The 19944-nt window shown below is 40.4% G+C and overlaps 1 protein-coding gene and 1 long non-coding RNA gene across 10 annotated transcripts in view; both read right to left on the bottom strand.

The window, feature by feature from the left end:
- LOC132535807 (uncharacterized) overlaps positions 1–19944 on the bottom strand; it is a 651000-nt gene that overhangs the window by 88300 nt on the left and 542756 nt on the right. The gene's annotated exons all lie outside the window — the stretch shown is intronic.
- The window catches only part of ENOX2 (ecto-NOX disulfide-thiol exchanger 2), a 385476-nt gene that overhangs the window by 51769 nt on the left and 313763 nt on the right, over positions 1–19944 (bottom strand). For all 9 annotated transcript variants that reach the window (XM_060183083.1, XM_060183076.1, XM_060183079.1 and 6 more), the window contains 3 exons: positions 15596–15802; positions 9356–9589; positions 4415–4627 (listed from right to left, as the gene is read on the bottom strand). In XM_060183083.1, the coding sequence (XP_060039066.1) occupies positions 4415–4627; positions 9356–9589; positions 15596–15802 (654 nt within the window). The remainder of the gene's footprint in view (positions 1–4414; positions 4628–9355; positions 9590–15595; positions 15803–19944) is intronic.

Below are 19944 nucleotides of genomic sequence, written 5' to 3'. Positions count from 1 at the left end.
TTAAATTTATTTATTCCCTTTTGTTGCCCTTTTTTTTATTGTTGTTGTTCCTACTGTTGTTGTTATTGATGTCATTGTTGTTGGATAGGACAGACAGAAATGGAGAGAGGAGGGGAAGACAGAGAGAGGGAGAGAAAGACACTTGCAGATCTGCTTCACTGCTTGTGAAGCGATTCCCCTACAGGTGGGGACCCGGGGGCTTGAACCGGGATCCTTATGCCGGTCCTTGTGCTTGGCGCCACCTGCAGGTGCTACCGTCTGACTCCCTGGGGCAGTGTGATTTTAAAGAATAGTAGAAAGTCATGAACTTGGTGGCTGAGAAAAGAAAACACATAAAACCAAACAAATTGTTGACTAATCATGAACCTAAAGACTGGAATAGTTCAGATGATGAGTTGGGGGTCTTTTTTCAGCCACCAGGTTCCAGATGCTAACATGATGCCAACTGGGCTTCCCTGGGCAGATGACCCCACCAATGTGTCCTGGAGCCCTGCTTCCCCAGAGCCCTGCTCCACTAGGGAAAGAGAGAGACAGGCAGGGAGTATGGATTGACCTGTCAATGCCCATGTTCAGCGGGGAAGCAATTACAGAAGCCAGACCTTCTGCACCCCATAATGTCCCTGGGTCTGTAGTCCCAGAGGGTTAAAGAATAGGAAAGCTATCAGGGGAGGGGATGGGATATGGAGATCTGGTGGTAGGAACTGTGTGGAGTTGTACCCCTCTTATCCTATGGTTTTGTCAGTGTTTCCTTTTTATAAATAAAAATTAAGAAAATAAAAAAAAAAGTCAGAAGCATTGGTATATAAAAAAGGGAACTGCAGAAGCTTTGGGGTGGAATGGGGAAAGACTTTTTTTTTCTTTTTCTTTTATTATTATTATTATTTTTTAACCAGAGCACTGCTCAGCTCTGACTTATGGTGGTGCGGGGGATTGAACTTGGGACTTTGGATCCTCAGGCATGAGAGTCTGTTTGCATAACCATTATGCTATCTACCCTCCACCCTTTCTTTCTTTTTATTATCTTTATTTATTCAATGGATAGAGACAGCCAGAAATTGAGAGAGAAGGGGGTGACAGAGAGGGAAAGATACAGAGAGGGAAAGAGACAGAGAGACACCTGCAGCATTGCTTCACCATTCGCAAAGCTTTCCCTCTTCAGGTGGGGACTGGGGCTTGAACCTGGATCCTTACACATTGTAATATGTGTACTCAACTAGGTGCACCGCCAACGCCCCCACCCCCAAGTTCTTCATATAGGCAGTCTGCAATCATTTAAGCAGGAGAGGAAAGAGAAGTAACTGACTCAGCGCAGCATGGCAGCGAGTGGTGAAGTGTATCAGTTCCTTTTGATCACTGGTTTCCTTCATACACTAGCACTTCACCATGAGTTCAGACTCACCGCTTTAAAAGACTTCATTGCTTTACTCTTCTGGGGTATGGTTAGCCAGAAGCATCAACTCCAAGCCCCAGATGGATGGTATCTATCTTAACAATACCTAAGTAGATGTGGTAACTAGAGCAATATATTATATGACAGAATATTGAGTAAGTGTAGTCGTACATAGTAAAATCAGGATTTCTTAACGTGTCAAAAAAGGAAAAAGGTATATAAATATCCCGGTACTTTATCTTAACAGTTCAAGAGAAGGGAACCTTTGACATGATTTTTTTCTTTTCTTTTCTTTTTCTTTTTCTTTTCTTTTCATTTTTTTTTTTTTGGAGGTGAGGGGAAAGAAACACAAGAGCCTAAGTAAGTGTTCAAGTACCAAAACCCAGAGATGTTATTTAACTTTATAGTTCTGTCTGTGCCCTACTAATGATTTAAGATTTTATATTTCCATGATGCCTGTTGCTCTCTTTTCCTGTTTGCTCTGAAGTTCTAAAAACATGTCCTTTCTCTTCCCAGATTCTGTGCCCATATATACTTTTAAAGTAAAAATGGAAAAACAGGACAACTCCTCTTTAATCCCAATTATGTGTGAGTCAAGGAAGAGCAGTCAGGTATGAGAAGAGTGGATCATAATTGCTTAAAAGCAAAATCATAAAACTGCTCCCTTACTTTTAAGGTGGATAAAGTTCCTTACTCAAAAGCTATGAGTGCATGGTTTGAAACTATGGTGAACGAAAATCCTTACTTGAGATTTTGTTCTCATTTGCCTCATTTAGGAAACCTTGGGTAGGTTTGTAGTTATACTTCTTTTTGAAAATGGACATTTCACTGGGTTTGGTGTATTGCACCAAAGCAAAGGACTTGGGGGCAGGGGCAGTTTTCAGGTCCTGATACATGATGGTGGAGGATCTAGACTGGGGTGAGAGTGTTTTGTAGAGAATTGAGAAATTGTACACATATATCAACAACTGTATTCATTATAAACTATTAATACCCCCAACAAAATATTAAAAAGAAGTAAAGAAAGAAAGGAAGGAAGGAAGAAAGAAAGAAAGATATGTCATTTCAGTGACTTCTTATCCTGTCCCAGTGTCTATGATGTCCAGGGAAAGAAATGTGGATGATGGAAAACAAAAAAGGGGGGTATAAATAACAGATTGTGTTTTTTATTGCACCACAATGGGAGATGAAATCACATTTATAACTAAAATGGAATGCCTAAAAATCAGATTGTATGACAAGAATATCAAATCTGAAGGAAAAAAGCAAATGTTGATGTCATATTTACTCTCAGCCATGGACTCCTTAACTCTCTGCTGAGTCCTGGAGCGACTTACTTTAAGAACAAATAAACGTAATACAATAAATGACACTCAATGATTTAACAACAGGGAATAAGTCTAACATCGTCAGATAAAGAAAGGACTACAAAAGTTGGATAAGGGCAAGAGACTGGCTCACTTTAATGATAGCCTTTTTGGTCACTACCAGGCTACCCCATTACCTAGGGCTCTAGTGAGGGAATCCTTGGATTCCCACATAGATATGATGGGCCTAATCCTCTAATAGATCCTTCATTCCACCAACAATGCTTAATTCCGTCAGGAACATCATCATAAGCCCTCTGTGGGCCTTTCCAGGACCTTGCCCTTACTATAAAGCAGCAATGGTAGGGGCTGCCTCCCTCTCCAAAGGGAGGCTGAGTCAGCCTACTCTGCCCCTAGTGGAAGATGGATCCTGAAATGAGTGCAGCCTAAAATGTTCCCAGCTGTGACCATGAAGTGGGAGCTCAAACTAATAGGGACTCAGAGATCATACAACCTCCTGTGCTAAATAGGAATATATAGGGGACCTGGGTCAGATAGAAGGGGCAAACAGTTAATGGTATTTATATATTTTCCTGATGTTTAGGAGCTATTCTCTGTCCTGATCCAATTTTCTAGCCCTATTCTCAACTCTGACACCATCTTCCTTTTTTTTTAACAAAAAAACTTTTTCTTTTTTAAAATTATTTTTATTTGCTATTTATTAGATAGAGGCAGAGAGAAATCAAGGAGGGAGGTGTATATGGGAGAGAGACAGAGAGCTATCTGCAGACCTATTTCACTGCTTGTGAAGCTTTCCCCCTGCAAGTGGGAACCAGGGGCTTGAACCTGGGTCTTTGCACATGCTAACATGTGCACTCAACCAGGTGTGCCACCCCCTGGCTCCTGACACCATCTTCCCAAATAATATTTTTAGTCCAGCTACATGTTAGCTATCAGGATCAGGCAAAAATTACTAAAGTCATGGGTCCCTTGAAACATACCTAAAATAGACTTCCTAGCTTCTTCCCACATGAACACCCTTAATTTCATCTGCTCTATTCTTACCTTTGGGTTCCTGTTTATTATACAATTTGTCCTGCTTTATATCTTGCTGCCTTTCAGCCACCAAGTTGAAGATGCTACAATGATTCCATCCTGACTTCCCTGGACAGACAAACTCACCAGTGTGTCCCAAAGTCTCACCTCTTCAGAACCCTGCCCCACTAGGGAAAGATAGAAACAGGCCAGGGGATACGGACTGAGCTACCAATGCCCATGTCTAGCAGAGAAGCAATTACAGAAGTCAGACTTTCCACCTTCTGCACCCCATAAAGAATTCTGGTCCATACCCCCAGAGGGATAAAGAATAAAGTTTCCAGTGGAGGGGATGGGACACAGAACTCTGGTGGTACAAACTGTATGGAACTATACCCCTGTATCTTACAATCTTGTCAATCATTGTTAAATCACTAATAGAAATTAATAAAAAAAGAACACATCAAAGTAAACATTCACAATTTGGGTGGAAGTGTCAGTGTTTCTAGGGAGATGAAGTTGATACAACATAGGAAATGAAAACAGGAGGTGCCCAATGTATGCTGTGAAATTGGAGCTTGCATATTTGGCGATATAGCAAAGGGAGCCCTGTCCTTGAACATAGACGGTTCTGTAACCTGAGGCTCTTGAGCCTCCCAGCAGAACTCTGACTTCTACTCACACTGAATGAGAATTCCAGAAAGGGCCTGCTTGAACTTTTCCTTGGCTTCTTCCATGTCTTTCTCATGGGTCGCTTTCTCATTCACCAGGCGGCGGACATGGCTGTTGGCTGACTGGATCATGGAGTAGAAGTTGTTGGCACTACGACGGTTGACCTCACCTCGCTCAATCCAGGTAAGCAAAGTCTGCACAGCCTCTGAGAACTTGGAATCATCTGAAAAAAACAATTCACTTTTAGTGGCATCTCTGTTTTTTTCCCAGTGCTGGTAAGGAGGCCACTGTAACTTTCTGGCTGTGATTATTAAAGGAAATTCTGGGGACGAGAGGGCATTAGTCCATGCACATAGGACACACACAGACAGCCCCCCCAATGAAATTCAGATAGCAGTCAAGTTGGTTATTATCTATGAAGAATGGTTAGAAGAATTTTTTCTACTCTCCTTAAAAAGTTTTCCCTATTGACATAATCTTCATATATCACAAATGCTTTTTTATTTTTATTTTTTAACCAGAACACTGCCCAGCTCTAGCTTATGGTGGTATTGGTGATTGTCCGTGGAAATCTGAAGCCCCAGTCAAGAACATTTTTTTAAAAAATAATATATTTATTTATTCATTTATTATTGGATACAGACAGAGAGAAATTGAGGAAGGGGAGACAGAAAAGGAAAGAGATAGAGAGACACTTGCAGCCCCATTTGACCACTTGTGAAGCTTTTCCCCTGATGGTGGAGACCAGGGGTTTGAATCCAGGTCCTTGTTCACTGTAATATGTGCGCTTAACCAGGTGTACCACTGCCTGGTCCCCCTCAAGAATATCTTTTTGCATGACCATTATGCTATGTCTCCAACCAGCAAATTTCATAATAGCTTTGATTATGTGTACATGTATGTAAGGTATGACCTAGAGGTAAAACTTTGAAATTCTAGTCTTTATTTTTAAAAATATTTATTTTAATCTGAGAGATACAGAGATAGACAGCTAAACAGACAGATAGAGAAACAGAGATATACATCAAATTATTTATTTTATTTTAATGAGACACATAGAGATAGATATACAGACAGATAGACAGACACACCAGAACAATTGTTCAGCTCTGGCTTATGGTGGTTCTGGGAATTTGAACTTAGGACTTCAGAACCTCAGGCATAAAAAAAGTCTTTTTGTATAATTATTATGCTATCACCCCAGCCCATTCCTGCCAATTCCCACCCTCCCTTTGGTGGAGCCAGGGCCGAGTGCATGCATGATCTCACTGCTGAGCCTCTTTTTTCATTCAAATGTATATGTGAGGCAAACAGAGAAACACAGAGAGTCACACAGAGACCAGCAAAATCCAGACCATAGTAGCAGAGCTTCCTTAACTGCCACAGCATGTCCCGTGTGGCTTGAACCTGGGTTATGTGCAATGTGGGGACCTGCCTGAGCTGGTGAACTCTTTCTCTCTGGTTCCTGTTTTGTAATAAGGATAAGTAAACTCGAGTCCTGAATTTAACTTGAATTTGAGTCACTTTGTCCTGAATCCATGGAATGATAGTGTTGGAAGGGGCCTAAGGAGTATCAAATGGGTAATTCTTAAGGTATAAACACATCTTTGACCTTTTATAACGTCGTTCTTGTATTCAGTGCATAGCTCTAGGCTTAGCACTTAGTCCCAGTCACAATCTAGTTTGATGCGATTCATTCTATTTCTGTATTTCTCCACATCTTGTTTCTCTTGCCTCAGGAATGCTCCAAGTAGATTTCTGCGACTAGATAGGATCTATCTTCTGATGTTAAAAAAAAAAATAGTACAACTCTTCCAAAGCTTCTAGTCAAGCTTTCTGAAATAGCCACTGGTACACTTTGCTGTTAAAGACTCCTGAAAGGGAGAATGTGTTAGCATCCTATTGAAGGCCAGTTCTAGGGGTTTCTATGACCCTCTCTAGGGGCATAGATCCTGATGTCCAGTGGGATTATCTGTGCCAAGCAATTTGAATCTCTTGCCTCTTCTATTGTCAGTGGTCATATACAGATGTGCCTCTTCTTAGTGTGCTCCACAGATATTTCACTATTTATTTATTTATTTATTCATTTATTTATTCATTTATTTATTTGACAGAGACATAGAGAAATAGAGAGGGGTCAAGGATAGGGAGGGGTCAGAAAGGGAGAGGGAGGGAGAGTGAGTACGTAAGAGAGACAGAGAGACGGGGAGAGAGAGAGAGGGAGAGAGAGAGAGACTGAGACCAGTAGCACTGTTTCAGGGTTCACGGCTCATGGCTCATGAAACTCTCCCCCTGTGGGGACCAGGGGCTTGAACCTAGATCCTTGAGCATTGTAACATGTCTACTCTACCAAGTATATCAATGCTTGGCTCCTTCAGATATTTCACTTTATACAAATTGAATGTTTTAAATCAATCCTGCATTGATAAGGTTTATTGTCACTATTTTGCCAATACAATATACTTACTTTGTGCTTTACCTTTAAAGTAATAAAATATTTTAAATTGATACAAACATTCTTTTAGACATAATGCTATTACTATACACTTTGGATTATAGTATATTATAAGCATAATTTTTATATGCACTAGGGAGCCAAAATAGTGTTATTTGCTTTATTGCAAGATTTACTTTATTGTGGTAGTCTGAACTAGAATCTTCAATGTCAGAGGTGTGCCTATAATGAGAGTTGGCCTCACTATTATAGATTATTTACATTTCATTACCTGCATATAGTTATACTGGTGTTCATTTCTTACTTCTCTTGAAGTCTACACAGCCAGAAAATTCATTTAAAAAATTCAACGTGATCTCTTTAGTATGTCAACAGGCAAATCCTAGCATCTTACCAATGCTTTTAGCCTTTTTAGTATTTTTTTTCAAAATGTACCATGAATTTTGTGTCTCTATGAAAATACAAATTTCATATTTTTCTGCTTTTCCCTTACAGGGAAGAAAAATCAATCCAAACCCCCCCCCAAAAAAAATTCAAATGTGAATCCTTTATATTTCAAAACATTTTGGTGAGTGAGATCTATTTGGAAGACGGAATTAGCAACATCTTGTTGAGTCTAAAGCATATAAGCAAGAAAAACAGAAACCTTTAGAGTTGGGTTGATCAGAAGTAAGACTGATGGAATACCAGCATTAATTTAAAAAAACAAACATATTCAGAAAAGGAAAATGAAAATGACTAGATTTAAGTTGCTTACACAAGAGGCCAGGAAAGGTGACTAGCATTAAATTAGCAAAATGGTCCTGGGAGTTAAGCAACAGAAATGGGAACCCAAGCTAAAGAAAATGTAGTTTGTTTGTTTATTTATTTATTTTTGCCTCCAGGGTTATCACTGGACTCGGTGCCTGTACCATGAACCCCCTGCTCCTGGTGACCATCTCCCCCCCATTGTTGGTATTGTTATTGTTGTTGCTGCTATTGTTGTTAGATAGGACAGAGAGAAACTGAGAGAGGAGAGGAAGACAGAGGGGGAGAGAAAGATAGTCGCCTGCAGGCCTGCTTCACTGCCTGCAAAGTGACCCCCCTGCAGGTGGGGCGCCGGGGACTCGAACTGGGATCCCTGTGCTGGTCCATGCGCTTAACTGGGAGTGCTACTGCCCAGCCCCCAAAGGTAGTCTTATTATTAATGTCTAGATTTATCCATAATTAATGTGTGAAATAAGTGGTACATTTTAAATGGTTAAACAGTCATCTTTTATTATAATGATAGTTAAGCCTTTGAGTAAGAAGATGGTACATTATTAGCATTCTTTGGGTCGCTATTTTCTCATCTGTAAATGGGTTTTACCAGTGTTTTTTTCTCTCTCTCTGCTATTTATGTATAGTATCTTATAGAGTAATGCCACCAGTTGCTTCTGTTATCTCTGGTCTAAGCTTTTAAGAGATTTAATATTTCAAAGAGCATGTCATTATTAGAAATGTATTAACAAATTGTTGAGCAATCATGGACTCAAAGGTTGAAATAGTGGAGAGGAAGTGTTGGGGGGTACTCACTGCAAACTCTAGTGTACTTCTGCTTTCAGGTATATATTTTGCACTTGTTTATGGATACATGTGAACATATGCTCTCTCTCACAGAACCTGGTGTATATCTAGGTTTTGGGACTTTGTTAGAAAGTGATCCAGCTAGGATGGAATTATGGAGTTGTACCTCTTCTACCCTATGGTTTTGTTAATTTATCCTTTCTTAAATAAAAAATAAATTAAAAAAGAAATGTATTAACAATTCTAACCCACTGTTAAAGTTCAATCTGATTACCAATTTGAAGTTTTGAGTGCTTAGATTGAAGGAACATGTACTCAAAGCTATGATTTGTCTTTCTTTCACAATATGTTCTATCATCCTGATTCTCTGATATGGAAAAGTGGAAAAACCCATGTTCTATCATCCTGATTCTCTGATATGGAAAAGTGGAAAAACCCTACTGCTTACTAGTTACCTAAGGTTTAGAAGACAATGTCAGAACCCTACTGCTTACTAGTTACCTAATGTTTAGAAGACAATTTCAGGTCAAGAAAAAGAGAGAGAGGAGAGAGAGAGAGAGAGAGAGAGAGAGAGAGAGAGAGGAGTAGAGAGAAGAGAGAGAGAGAGAAGGAAGAAGAAGAATGAGAAGAAGAAGGAGAAGGAGGAGGAGGAGGAGGAGGAGGAGGTGAAGAAGAAGAGACACAGGTAAGATGCACACAGCTTCTGGTTCTTGAGTTACTACCTACACCTACCTATTTGTAACACTCCAACACAACACATGCTTGGAACCTGTTAGTAGGAAATTCAAAGGATAACAGAAATAGATTTAAAACATACAAGCCAAATATATTTATACACATCCACCAAATATATTTAAAACATTTAAGATGTTGGGCAGCTATTTAACACATGCATATTTATTCAATTTCCCTAGAGTTATTTTAATTCTGAAGCTCGAATGCTTTCTGTACCTTTCAGTTTTTCAGCAACGATGCTGCATTCATGATCTGAGTAGTGGACCACCGGGGGTGGGGATGGAGGGCGCAGTCTTTCTTCTTCCATTCTCCTACGGTGGCGCTCCTCTCTTGCTAGCATACGCTGTTTGCATTCCCACTCATACAGGTCATCCCGAGCCTGTGCGAAATCCACGTGGAGCCGGCCTGTGTCTTTCTTGTCAGTGCTAGAGCCCAGGCGAATGCGGTAACCTACGTGTGAAGAGAGAGGGAGAGGAATATAGAGTAGTCCTGTGAGTGAACAACTCTAAGTACCTCTCCGAGTTCTGTGTTCCAGATACAGATGCAGCTGCTTCAAGAGACCACATAACCCCACATTCTCTTCCCACTACCAGCAAGGTGAACCATGAAAGGACTTCGATGACAGTCTTACTTCTGATGACAACAGACTAACTGATGAGCCGGTCAGTCCAGTTCTTTCCTTCATTTGTAACCTTGCATCTAACTGAGGAAGGCTCCCTGGGTAAAATCAAGAATGGGCCTTACATAGCACCAAGGGCTGGAAAAAATTGAGGCAAGCCAGAAAGCGAAGGATGAATGTGGGATGACCTCAGCATAGACAGAAGTTGAGAATTAAGAACAAAAAGGGAAACACAAAGCAGAATTTGGATTGGGTTTGGTGTATTGCACTAAATTAAAGGAATTGGGGATGTCAGATCCTGGGGCATGATGGTGAAGGAGGACCTAGACAGGGGGTTAGAGTGTTAAGTAGAAAACTGAAAAATTTTACACATGTACCAACTACTATATTTACTATCAACTGTAAACCATTAACATCCTAATAAAAATAAAAAAATAAATTGACAAGGTAACCCTAAACTATTCTGTCTTTGAGTAATTTCAGGAATGCCAGTCATAACATCACACAGAAGTTTCAATTTGGACTGTGTCCAGAGACATCAGGCATGGAATGTCAACCCTTCAGCTTTATTACTCTGGTGAGACCTTTCCTAGCTCATAAGACTCCTTAATTCCATTTTGGGTGGTGCACTTCTTAACAAAACCTCTAAACCTAGATATAGACCAGGGCCGATGAGATAGGGCATATGTACATGTATCCATACGTTAGGGGAAAATATATACCTTAAAGCAAAAATGCACAACAGTTGTAGTGAGTCTATAAATGAAGCAAGCAAGTAGAAAGACCTAAAAAGACACCATAAAGTACCTAATAAAACAGTTTCTATTTAGACTTAGATACCCTCCTCACCTAGCTCCATGTCCCTCAATCATTCCAAAGCTAACCTTGTCAGACAAAGTAAGGACTGCAAAAGCTGAATAAGGACAAGAGACTTTAATGATGACTCTTTAGTCATAACCAGGCCACCCCATCACCTTTCTTCCTTGATCCAGCTTTCCAGTCCTTTTCCAACTATGCCACCATCTCCCCACATAATAACTTGGGTCCACCTACATATTAGATGTCAGGCTCAGGCAAAAACTAGTAAAGTTATGGGCCCCTTAGAATATACCTAAAATAGAACTACTAGCTTTTTCCAAAACGGAAACCCCAAATCTTCATCTGGAATATTCTTGCTTTTAGGCTCATGATTAGTCAACAATTTGTTTGGCTTTATCTGATAACTCTCTTTTCAGCCACCACATTCCAGATGCTACCATGATGCCAACTGGACTTCCCTGGGCAGATGACCCCATCAATGTCCTGGAGCCTAAAACACAGACTGAGTCTTTTTAATACATAGGCTGTCTTTGATATGTTCTCTCCCAAAAGCCTAGACCAGGGAGAATAGAAGCAACTGGTAGCACAGCTATATACAAGATGCTGGGTACTATACCCCAAACCCTATCAAAGGGACTTTCCAAAGTTAACCCTATGACCAAATAATGTGATGATAACAATAACTATCCATTGTCTTCTTGAACCCTAAGACAACAGGAACCTCACATTTCCACTATAGAGCCTATATTTCCCCCAGTCCTGGAACCTTAGGGTGGGGCCCACTTTTCTGCAAGCTGCTCTCAATTCAAATCATATAATATTGTATCCGCGGGTCACAACCTAATCAACACGAGTGCCACCCCAGCATGCTGCACTTCAGACTGTGACCAGAGACTTCAGGTGTGGAATGACAACCCTTCAGCTTCATCACTTGGGTGAGACATTTCCTTTCATAGTATTCTCTAATTCCATTCCAGCCGTTCCACTCCCCAATAAAGTCCCCAAACCTTCATCTGCACTATTACAGTCTTTAGCAGTAAAGTATTCTATAGCTGCTTCCTTCCCCGTATTATCAGTCTACTGTTCAAACCCGCATTATCTTTGCCCTGTCCTACTGCAACAGGCTTCTGACTTACTTTACCCTTTTCTCATCGCTCCTCAAGTCCATTTTGGCACAGAGCTGTCAGGTTACTTTTTCAGAAACAATCACCTTTTTTTATATTTATTTTCCCTTTTGTTGCCCTTGTTGTTTTTCACTGTTGTTGTAGTTATTGTTGTTGTCATTGTTGGATAGGACAGAGAGAAATGGAGAGAGGAAGGGAAGACAGAGAGGGGGAGAGAAAGACAGACACCTGCAGATCTCCTTCACCGCCTGTGAAGCGACTCCCCTGCAGGCGGGGAGCTGAGGGCTTGAACCGGGATGCACCACGTGCGCTTAACCCGCTACCGCCCAACTCCCTCCCTAATAACCATCTTTTTTACATTCAAGAAATTCTTCAACAAGTCACCATGACCTAAGCACCAGTGACTCAACTATCAGTCCTTTACAAGTACTAACTGATGCTTTCTCTCCTCTTCTTCTATCTATTCAGAACACAAAGAACCACCCACTGTTGCCTTGAATGTTCATCAGAAAGTACCATCTTTGCACATTTGCTCTTGCTGTAACTATGTTCAAGATGTGAATGTCTTCTCTTTGCTCAAGACTTGGTCCAAATGCTACCCTTGTTAGTACCTCCAGTTATGAGTCATAAATACATATTTTCTCCTCTGAATGTCCATGACATTTTAGCCATAACTTTCCTACAATGCTTATAACTTTCAATCCCTTATTATTATCCGCAGTTAATATGCTTGAGGGATGTTTGGTGCCAAATTATTTGTTTAATAAATCAATGAATGATTGCATACTGACCCTTTTTATTAAGGGCAGGAAATAAATGTTACTCATTTTCTACTCTGAACAGCCTCTAATAAAATAGTTTACACAAAGGAGATACTCAACAACAAATGCCAGTGACATGAATGAAGAGTCTGTCATAAAATGTCTAGCACGTGGTTCCAATTTGTTCAACTATTAACTCTTACACAATTAAGTACTTAATTGGTTTACTCTCTTTCCAGTTACCTTCCTTTTCATCCTTGTGTGTATTTATCTACTACCTCCTAAAGAACAATACCAATAATCAAAGGATCAGCTATGAAACTTTATCTTCAAAGCACACCAAAAGGCAAAGGACTTCATTTTATAATATTTAGCAGAAATCATTCCAATTCCTTGCCTCAATCTCCTCAGATACGAACCTTTAACTTGAACAAGAGATAATCTGCAAAATTGTTCTTCCTGTCTCCACTCCAGCTATCATGGTATAGAAGCCACTATCACTTCTTTGTTATATTGATGTTACAGTTGGCTAAACCGTTTCCTTGTTACTACCCTTGGTCACACCCAGAAGTGGTATTTCTAATATGTAAACCAGATTGTGTTACTATACCCCTTAAAAAAAATTGAATGGCTTCCCACTGCAGAATAATAAACTCATTACTCTTAGACTCTGTGTGATTTGGTACAGTTTACCTCTCAGGCTTCATTTCACTTCACTGCTTCTCTTTCATTTACTATGTTTCAGTCATGCTAAGATTATTCTCCGCTTCAACACACCAAGTCCTTTTCTTTAGATGCTCACATAACAACTGTTCTCATATTGTTCAGGTTGTAATGTTAGTATTAGAGAAGACTTCTTTTCCTAATGACCTTAGACACATTGGCCACTTTTTCCCTTCTTCATAGTACTACTTATCAGTGCCTGATCTAAATTAGTTTATATGATATTTTTTATAATTCTAGAATATTCTATCCCTGATGGCAGGCTGTCTGTAACAGTCTATGCTATACCCTGAGCAAACTAGCATTTTGCCTAGCTGTTAATACATATTTGGTAATTAACTGACTTGTACAACTTATTTTGAACATTGAATTTGTGCTAGGTTATGTGTTAGGTGATGGAGATTCAAAGTCAAGACACAGTTCTAGCCCCTAAAGTGTTCACATGTTATCAGGGAGACAGACAAAAGAAGAGCTATCCATTGTCTTCTTGAACCCTAAGACATCAGGAACCTCACATTTCCACTATAGAGCCTAAACTTCCCCCAGTCCTGGGCCCCTAGGGTAGGGCCCACTTTCCCGTATGCTTCTCCCAACTCTTATCAAATAATATTGCATCTGCTGATCACAACCTAGTCAACACCAACGAGTGCCACCCCAGCATGCTTCACTTCAGACTGTGTACAGAGACTTCAGGTGTGGAATGACAACCTTTCAGCTTCATCACTCGGGTGAGACCTTTCCTTTCATAGTATTCTCTAACTCCATTCCAGGTGGTTCACTTCCTAACAAAGTCCCAAAACCTAGATATAGACCAGGTTCCAGGAGATAGAGTATATGTTCACATGTATCCATAAACCAGGGCAAATATACACCTGAAAGCAGTAGTACACTAGAGTTTGCAGTGAGTACCCCCCAACACTTCATCTCCACTATTCCAGCCTTTGGGTTCATGATTCTTCAACAATTTGTTTGGCTTTGTATGTGAACTCTCTTTTCAGCCCCCAGGTTCCAGATGCCATCAGGATGCCGGCCAGGCTTCCCTGGACTGAAGACCCCACCAATGCAACCTGGAGCTCTGCTTCCCCAGAGACCCACCCTACTAGGGAAAGAGAGAGGCAGACTGGGAGTATGGACCGACCAGTCAAGGCCCGTGGTCAGCGGGGAAGCAATTACAGAAGCCAGACCTTCTACCTTCTGCAACCCACAATGTACCTGGGTCCATGCTCCCAGAGGGATAGAGAATGGGAAAGCTATTGGGGATGGGATGGGATATGGAGATTGGGTGGCAGGAATTGTGTGGAGTTGTACCCCCCCATCCTATGATTTTGTTAATGTCTCCTTTCTTAAATAAATTAAAAAAAATAAAGAGGAAAAAAAAAGAAGAGCTATTTAAAGGGACAGGTGATGCTCACCTAGTAGAGTGCACACATCACCATGTGCAAGGACTATAGTTCAAGCCTTATCTGGGAAGGAGGGTGGGGCTTCCCAAGAGTGAAGCAGTGCTGCAGAGGTTTCTCCTCATCTCTGTTTTTTTCTTTTCTTTTTTTCCCTTTCTTTTTATTATCTTTATTTATTGGATAGAGACAGTCAGAACTTGAAAGGGTAGGGAAGACAGAGAGGGAGCGATACAGAGAGACACCTGCAACCCTGCTCCACCACTTGCAAAGTTTTACCCCTGCAGGTGGGGACTGGGGCCTCAAACTTGGGTCCTTAAACACTGTAACATGTGCTCAACCAGGTAAGCCACTGCACCAGCCCCTCTCTGTCTTCTTCTCCCTATTTCTTAGCCCCCTATCAAAAAAAAAATCTCACTGGGAATGGTGAAGTCATATAGGCAGCCATTCTCAGTGCTAACACTAGTGGCAAAAATAAAATAAAATATTAAAAAGAAAGAGACATTTCTAGCATGGTGTTATAGGTGCCATGTTAGTGAGGAAGGGGTGTCCAATCTGCCCAGAACATAGTGGGAGAGAAGTAACAGAAAGATTTCCAGAGACGGTTTTGTTGAGCTAGAGAACTAGAATATAAAACTCTATGTATGATGGGTGGGCATGAAAATATAATCCTAGTCAGAGGAAAAGTCTTAAAACGCCATGGCAATTCAATAGTTCAGTATGGTTGTGACATGATATGTGGAGGAAGGAGGAATGACCAGGAGATGGCATTGAGAGCTAGAACAAATGATCAAGGCCTGAAGTAAGTAGTTTGGGAGCCAGTCCGCACATAATTGGGAGCTATTGAAATTTCAAAGGGAGAAGTTGATAGTAATGACAAAATGCATTTTTTCCATGTCTGAAGGCAAAAGGGGGCACCATAAAGTTCAAACTTGAGCTTCCACAGATGCATGTATACTAAGTCCCAATCTCTTCACTGTATCAGGTGGAAACGGTCCGAACAATTCAATACTTACCGGACAAATAAAGGGCTTTGTCCACCATATATTCCTCAGCAAAGCGAATATGACAAAAATTCTTTTTGCTCTTCCGAATAGCAATGATTTCTCCACACTGTTCAAACACTTCCACAATGATCTGCTCTGTTCCATTTTCAGGAAGGCCACCCACAAAGACTGTTTTGCATCCTGGTGGTCTTTCTCGGGTTGCAGGGGGTGGAAGATCTAAGTGCAAAAACATCTGAAGTTAACACACTGACTTGGGACTGACCCCTTAGAAACCAAACATGTCCCAGAGACAGCTCCTCTGTAACACCCCCATCACACTTTTGTCTAAGAGTGCTGTAACCATGTGGCTTCTCATGTGCTCATCTCTCTGCTCTGATGCAAGCTCATTGCACAAACCTGGAAATCATTTTATTTAGTGGTTTGGTGACCATGGTGTCTACAGGCTATATAATTACTCAAGTATGACTGTCCATTTCATCCACATTTCCCCCCCCCACCTTGGTCTTTATTTTTTATTGTGGCACCCCCATGCTCAATTTTCATTATATTTTTAATGAGTCTATTGGTTGCTTAACAGTTGATAGTACAATTGTTGACACATAGGTACAACTTATCATCTCCCTGTGATAGGTGTCAACTGAGGTTATTTTTTTACCATCATCCACCAATAGCCCCAAATTCCATCTCTACATATTCCCTTTCCCTTCTTCCCCAGAGTCTTTTGCTTTGGTGTAATATTATGAGTCTTGTTCAAAGAAATAGAAGAAGAGACAAAGAAGTGGCAAGACAGACTATGCTCAAGGACTGAAAGAATTAAAATCTTCGTTTGTTTGTATAGGAGACAATGAGGGTGAATTGAGTGGGAAATCTCATTCAATTTAAACTCTTTCAGGAGCTCTCAGAAGAATCAGAGTCCCTTGAGAGAAGGCTTTCTTTAATTCAGTTTGTATTTAACTACCTTCTCTCTGTTCATGTTTATGGAAGAACTGTTTCATTATTAATTTGACAATGATAGAGTGAAACTACAAAAAAAAAAACACAACTATTTATAGCTATCAGAATGCCTTGACACAGTTAGATTACAGGCCATCCCTTTCAGTTTTTATATCTATTTTTTCACACCAGTGAGACTTTTCTCAAATTCCTAGCTAGAAAGATGATGTCCAGAGCCAATCATTCAGCATTTCGAGGGAAGTATGAAAGGCAGCAGAGAACGTAAGCTCATCTGGGAAATCATTAACTAAAGTCAGACAGATTTGGCCATCAAGAGTCATTAAAAACCTACTTAATGAGATGATCCCCCCTATGCTTAAAAATATGCTTTCTATTCATCCACATAGAAAGCTTATATCCACCAGCTCCTTGTTGCTATTTATAGGTATTAAGGCATTTTCCATGCAAAGTCCTACAGTTCATAGTCTAGCAAAAGAAAGCATGATGGTCAAGGTTTAATTTTTTTCCCCTAGTGTTGGTTTTGTATCTGCACGGATTTATTTTGTGTAATCCGTTCTTTCCCATTCAACTCTTAACAATAATTCTCCCAGCTGCAGATTTGGAGAGCTCAACAACCAGTGATTACTGCTCACATGCAAAAATAAATTTGTCTCACTTGTAGATGAGGCCAAGGTCTCCACCTGACTCTTATCCAAATTGGCAAGCAGATGATTTGGGAGCTTCCTTGGGCCTCAGCATTTCTGCTCTCCTCACTTTGCTAAGACAGACTGTCTGTCTTACAAGTGTGTCTATGAAGAAGTTTCTTCTGGCACTTTCATTATTTCTATTCAACCAGTAAAATGCAGTAAAGAGATTCCTGGAGCTTACAGTGTTTTTTTTTTTATTCTTTAAAAAAAAGATTTTATTTATTTATTAATGAGAAAGATAGAGAGAGAAAGAACTAGACATCACTCTGGTACATGTGCTACCGGGTATTGAACTCAGGACCTCATTCTTGAGAGTCTAGTGCCTTAGCCACTGTGCCACCTCCCAGACCACAGTATTTTTGTTATTCTTTAAAAATATTTCTTTATCATATTTTAATAAGAGATACAAAGTGATAGAAAGAGAGAGAAAGAGAGACACATACCAGAGCACTGCTGAGTTCTGGCTTATGAAAGTGCAGGGATTGACCTGGGACCTCTGGGACAAGTCTAGTACAGAAACCACTGTGCTATATCACCAACCCTCCCTGCCTGAATCCATTCCTTTGGTACAACACACCGAACTCAGCCCAAGTTCTACTTTGTGTTTTCCCTTTCTGTTCTTATTTCTCAACTTCTGTCCATAAGTGACAGCATCCCATATTCATCCTTCTCTTTCTGCCTTATCTCCCTTAGCATGATTTCTTCAAGCTCCATCCATGATGAGGTGAATAAGGGGGAACTCATAGTTTTTCATAGCTGAGTCGTATTCCATTGTGTATGTATACCACAACTTTCTCAGCCACTAATTGTTGATGGGCAGCTAGGTTGCATCCAGGTTTGGGCTATTACAAATTGTGCTGCTATGAACATAAGTACACACAGATCTCTCTGGATGGGTGTGTTTGATTCCTTAGGATATAGCCCCAGGATAGGAATTGCCAGGTCATAGGTTAGGTCCATTTCTAGCCTTCTGGAGAGTTCTCCAAACTGGTCTCTACAGTGGTGGGGCCAATTTACACTCCCACCAGCAGTGCAAGAGGGTTCTCTTGCCCCAGCAACCTCTGCAACATTTGTTGTTGCTATCCTCTCTGGTGTATGACATTTTCACACGGGTGAAGTGGTATCTCATTACTGTCTAATTTGTATGTCTCTGACAATCAACATCTAGGAGCATTTTTTTCACATGTCTGTTAACATTTTGGATATCTTCTTTGATGACTATTCTGTTCATATCCTCTTCCCACTTTTGGATGGAGTTATTTGTATTTTATTTTTTATTGCCACCAGGATTATTGGTAGGGCTCGGTTCCAGCACTATGAATCCACTGCTTCTGGCAGCCATTTTATACCTCCCCCACCCTATTTTATTCGATAGGACAGAGAGAAATTGAGAGGGCAGGAAAAAGAGAGAGAGAGAGAGACAGAGAGACACCTGCAGCCCTGCATCACCATTCATGAAGCACCCTTGTTGCAGGTGGGGAGCGGGTGCTCAAACTAGGGCCCTTGAGTGGGTCTTTGTGCATAGTAACTATGTGAGCTTTACCAGGTGCACCACTGCCCAAGCCTTGGTCATTTGTTTTTCAAACAAAAGGCTAACAACCAAAATATATCAAGAGCACACCAAACTCAGTAACAAAAAAGTCCTCTATTAATTCTTAATTGTTCTGCAGACTCTTATCATGGGAGATGAGAAACAGTACCCATGAGCCAACAACTACACTGTAAACCATTATCCTCCCCAACAATATATAGATATATTTTTCCTCCCCAACAATATATAGATATATTTTTTATTTAAGAAAGGAGACATTAACAAAACCATAGGATACGAGGGGTACACAAAATATTTTTCCTTACTCTTTTAAATTATTTTACTGTTTTAATGCGTTGAGAATCTAATCTCTGTCCCCACACAAATGATTTTTGAAATAAATTAACAGCAGAAATTCTAAAAAGTATAATAAATTCCTAAAAAATCCTTTTTCTTTTTTTAGATTCAGTAACTACTGATATTTTGTTACAAAGCATCCTCTTTCTTTCTCAGATAGACATACAGATATGAGTTTGTTGCTGATCCAAATGCATCATACCAGGCACCATGACCCCTAAATATTTAGTTATGTGTCTTATAAGAATGAGAAAACCAGAAGGGAAGGAAATGATGAAGAGCTGGGAGAGCTGCGTCAAAAGCAACTAGAGTGCAGGGCACCATTCTCTGTGTTATCTCTAAATTCACTCCACAAAGTCCACAGCAGTGCTGTAAGCTGTGTAGTAGAAGTTACCATAAAGTCTTTGTCCAGTGGAATGACTGAAAAAAAAATGGGATCACTGTATGTCTGATACATTGAATCCATGTTTTCACACTGTTAATCACGGAAAGAAAGGAAAGAGGGAAGCAAACGGAAGAAGGAGGCAGAGAGAGAAAAAGATAGGAAGGAAAGGGAAGCTGGGGAATAGAGGAGAGGTATCATGTAGGGCAGAAGCATTGTAACAACACTCAAAGTTGCAGGGGATGGAACCTTCATATTATTTTTTTTTATAATTTTCTAAATTTATTTATTTTCCCTTTTGTTGCCCTTGTTATTATTTTTTTATTGTTGTTGATGTCGTCATTGTTGGATAGGACAGAGAGAAATGGAGAGGGGAGGGGAAGACAGAGGGGGAGAGAAAGATAGACACCTGCAGACCTGCTTCACCGCCTGTGAAGCGACTCCCCTG

The sequence above is a fragment of the Erinaceus europaeus genome, chromosome X, assembly GCF_950295315.1.
Source record: "Erinaceus europaeus chromosome X, mEriEur2.1, whole genome shotgun sequence".
In the NCBI taxonomy this organism is placed as follows: domain Eukaryota; kingdom Metazoa; phylum Chordata; class Mammalia; order Eulipotyphla; family Erinaceidae; genus Erinaceus; species Erinaceus europaeus.
The sequence above is the reverse complement of the archived record's forward strand: the minus strand, read 5'-3'. Positions and strand labels throughout refer to the sequence as shown.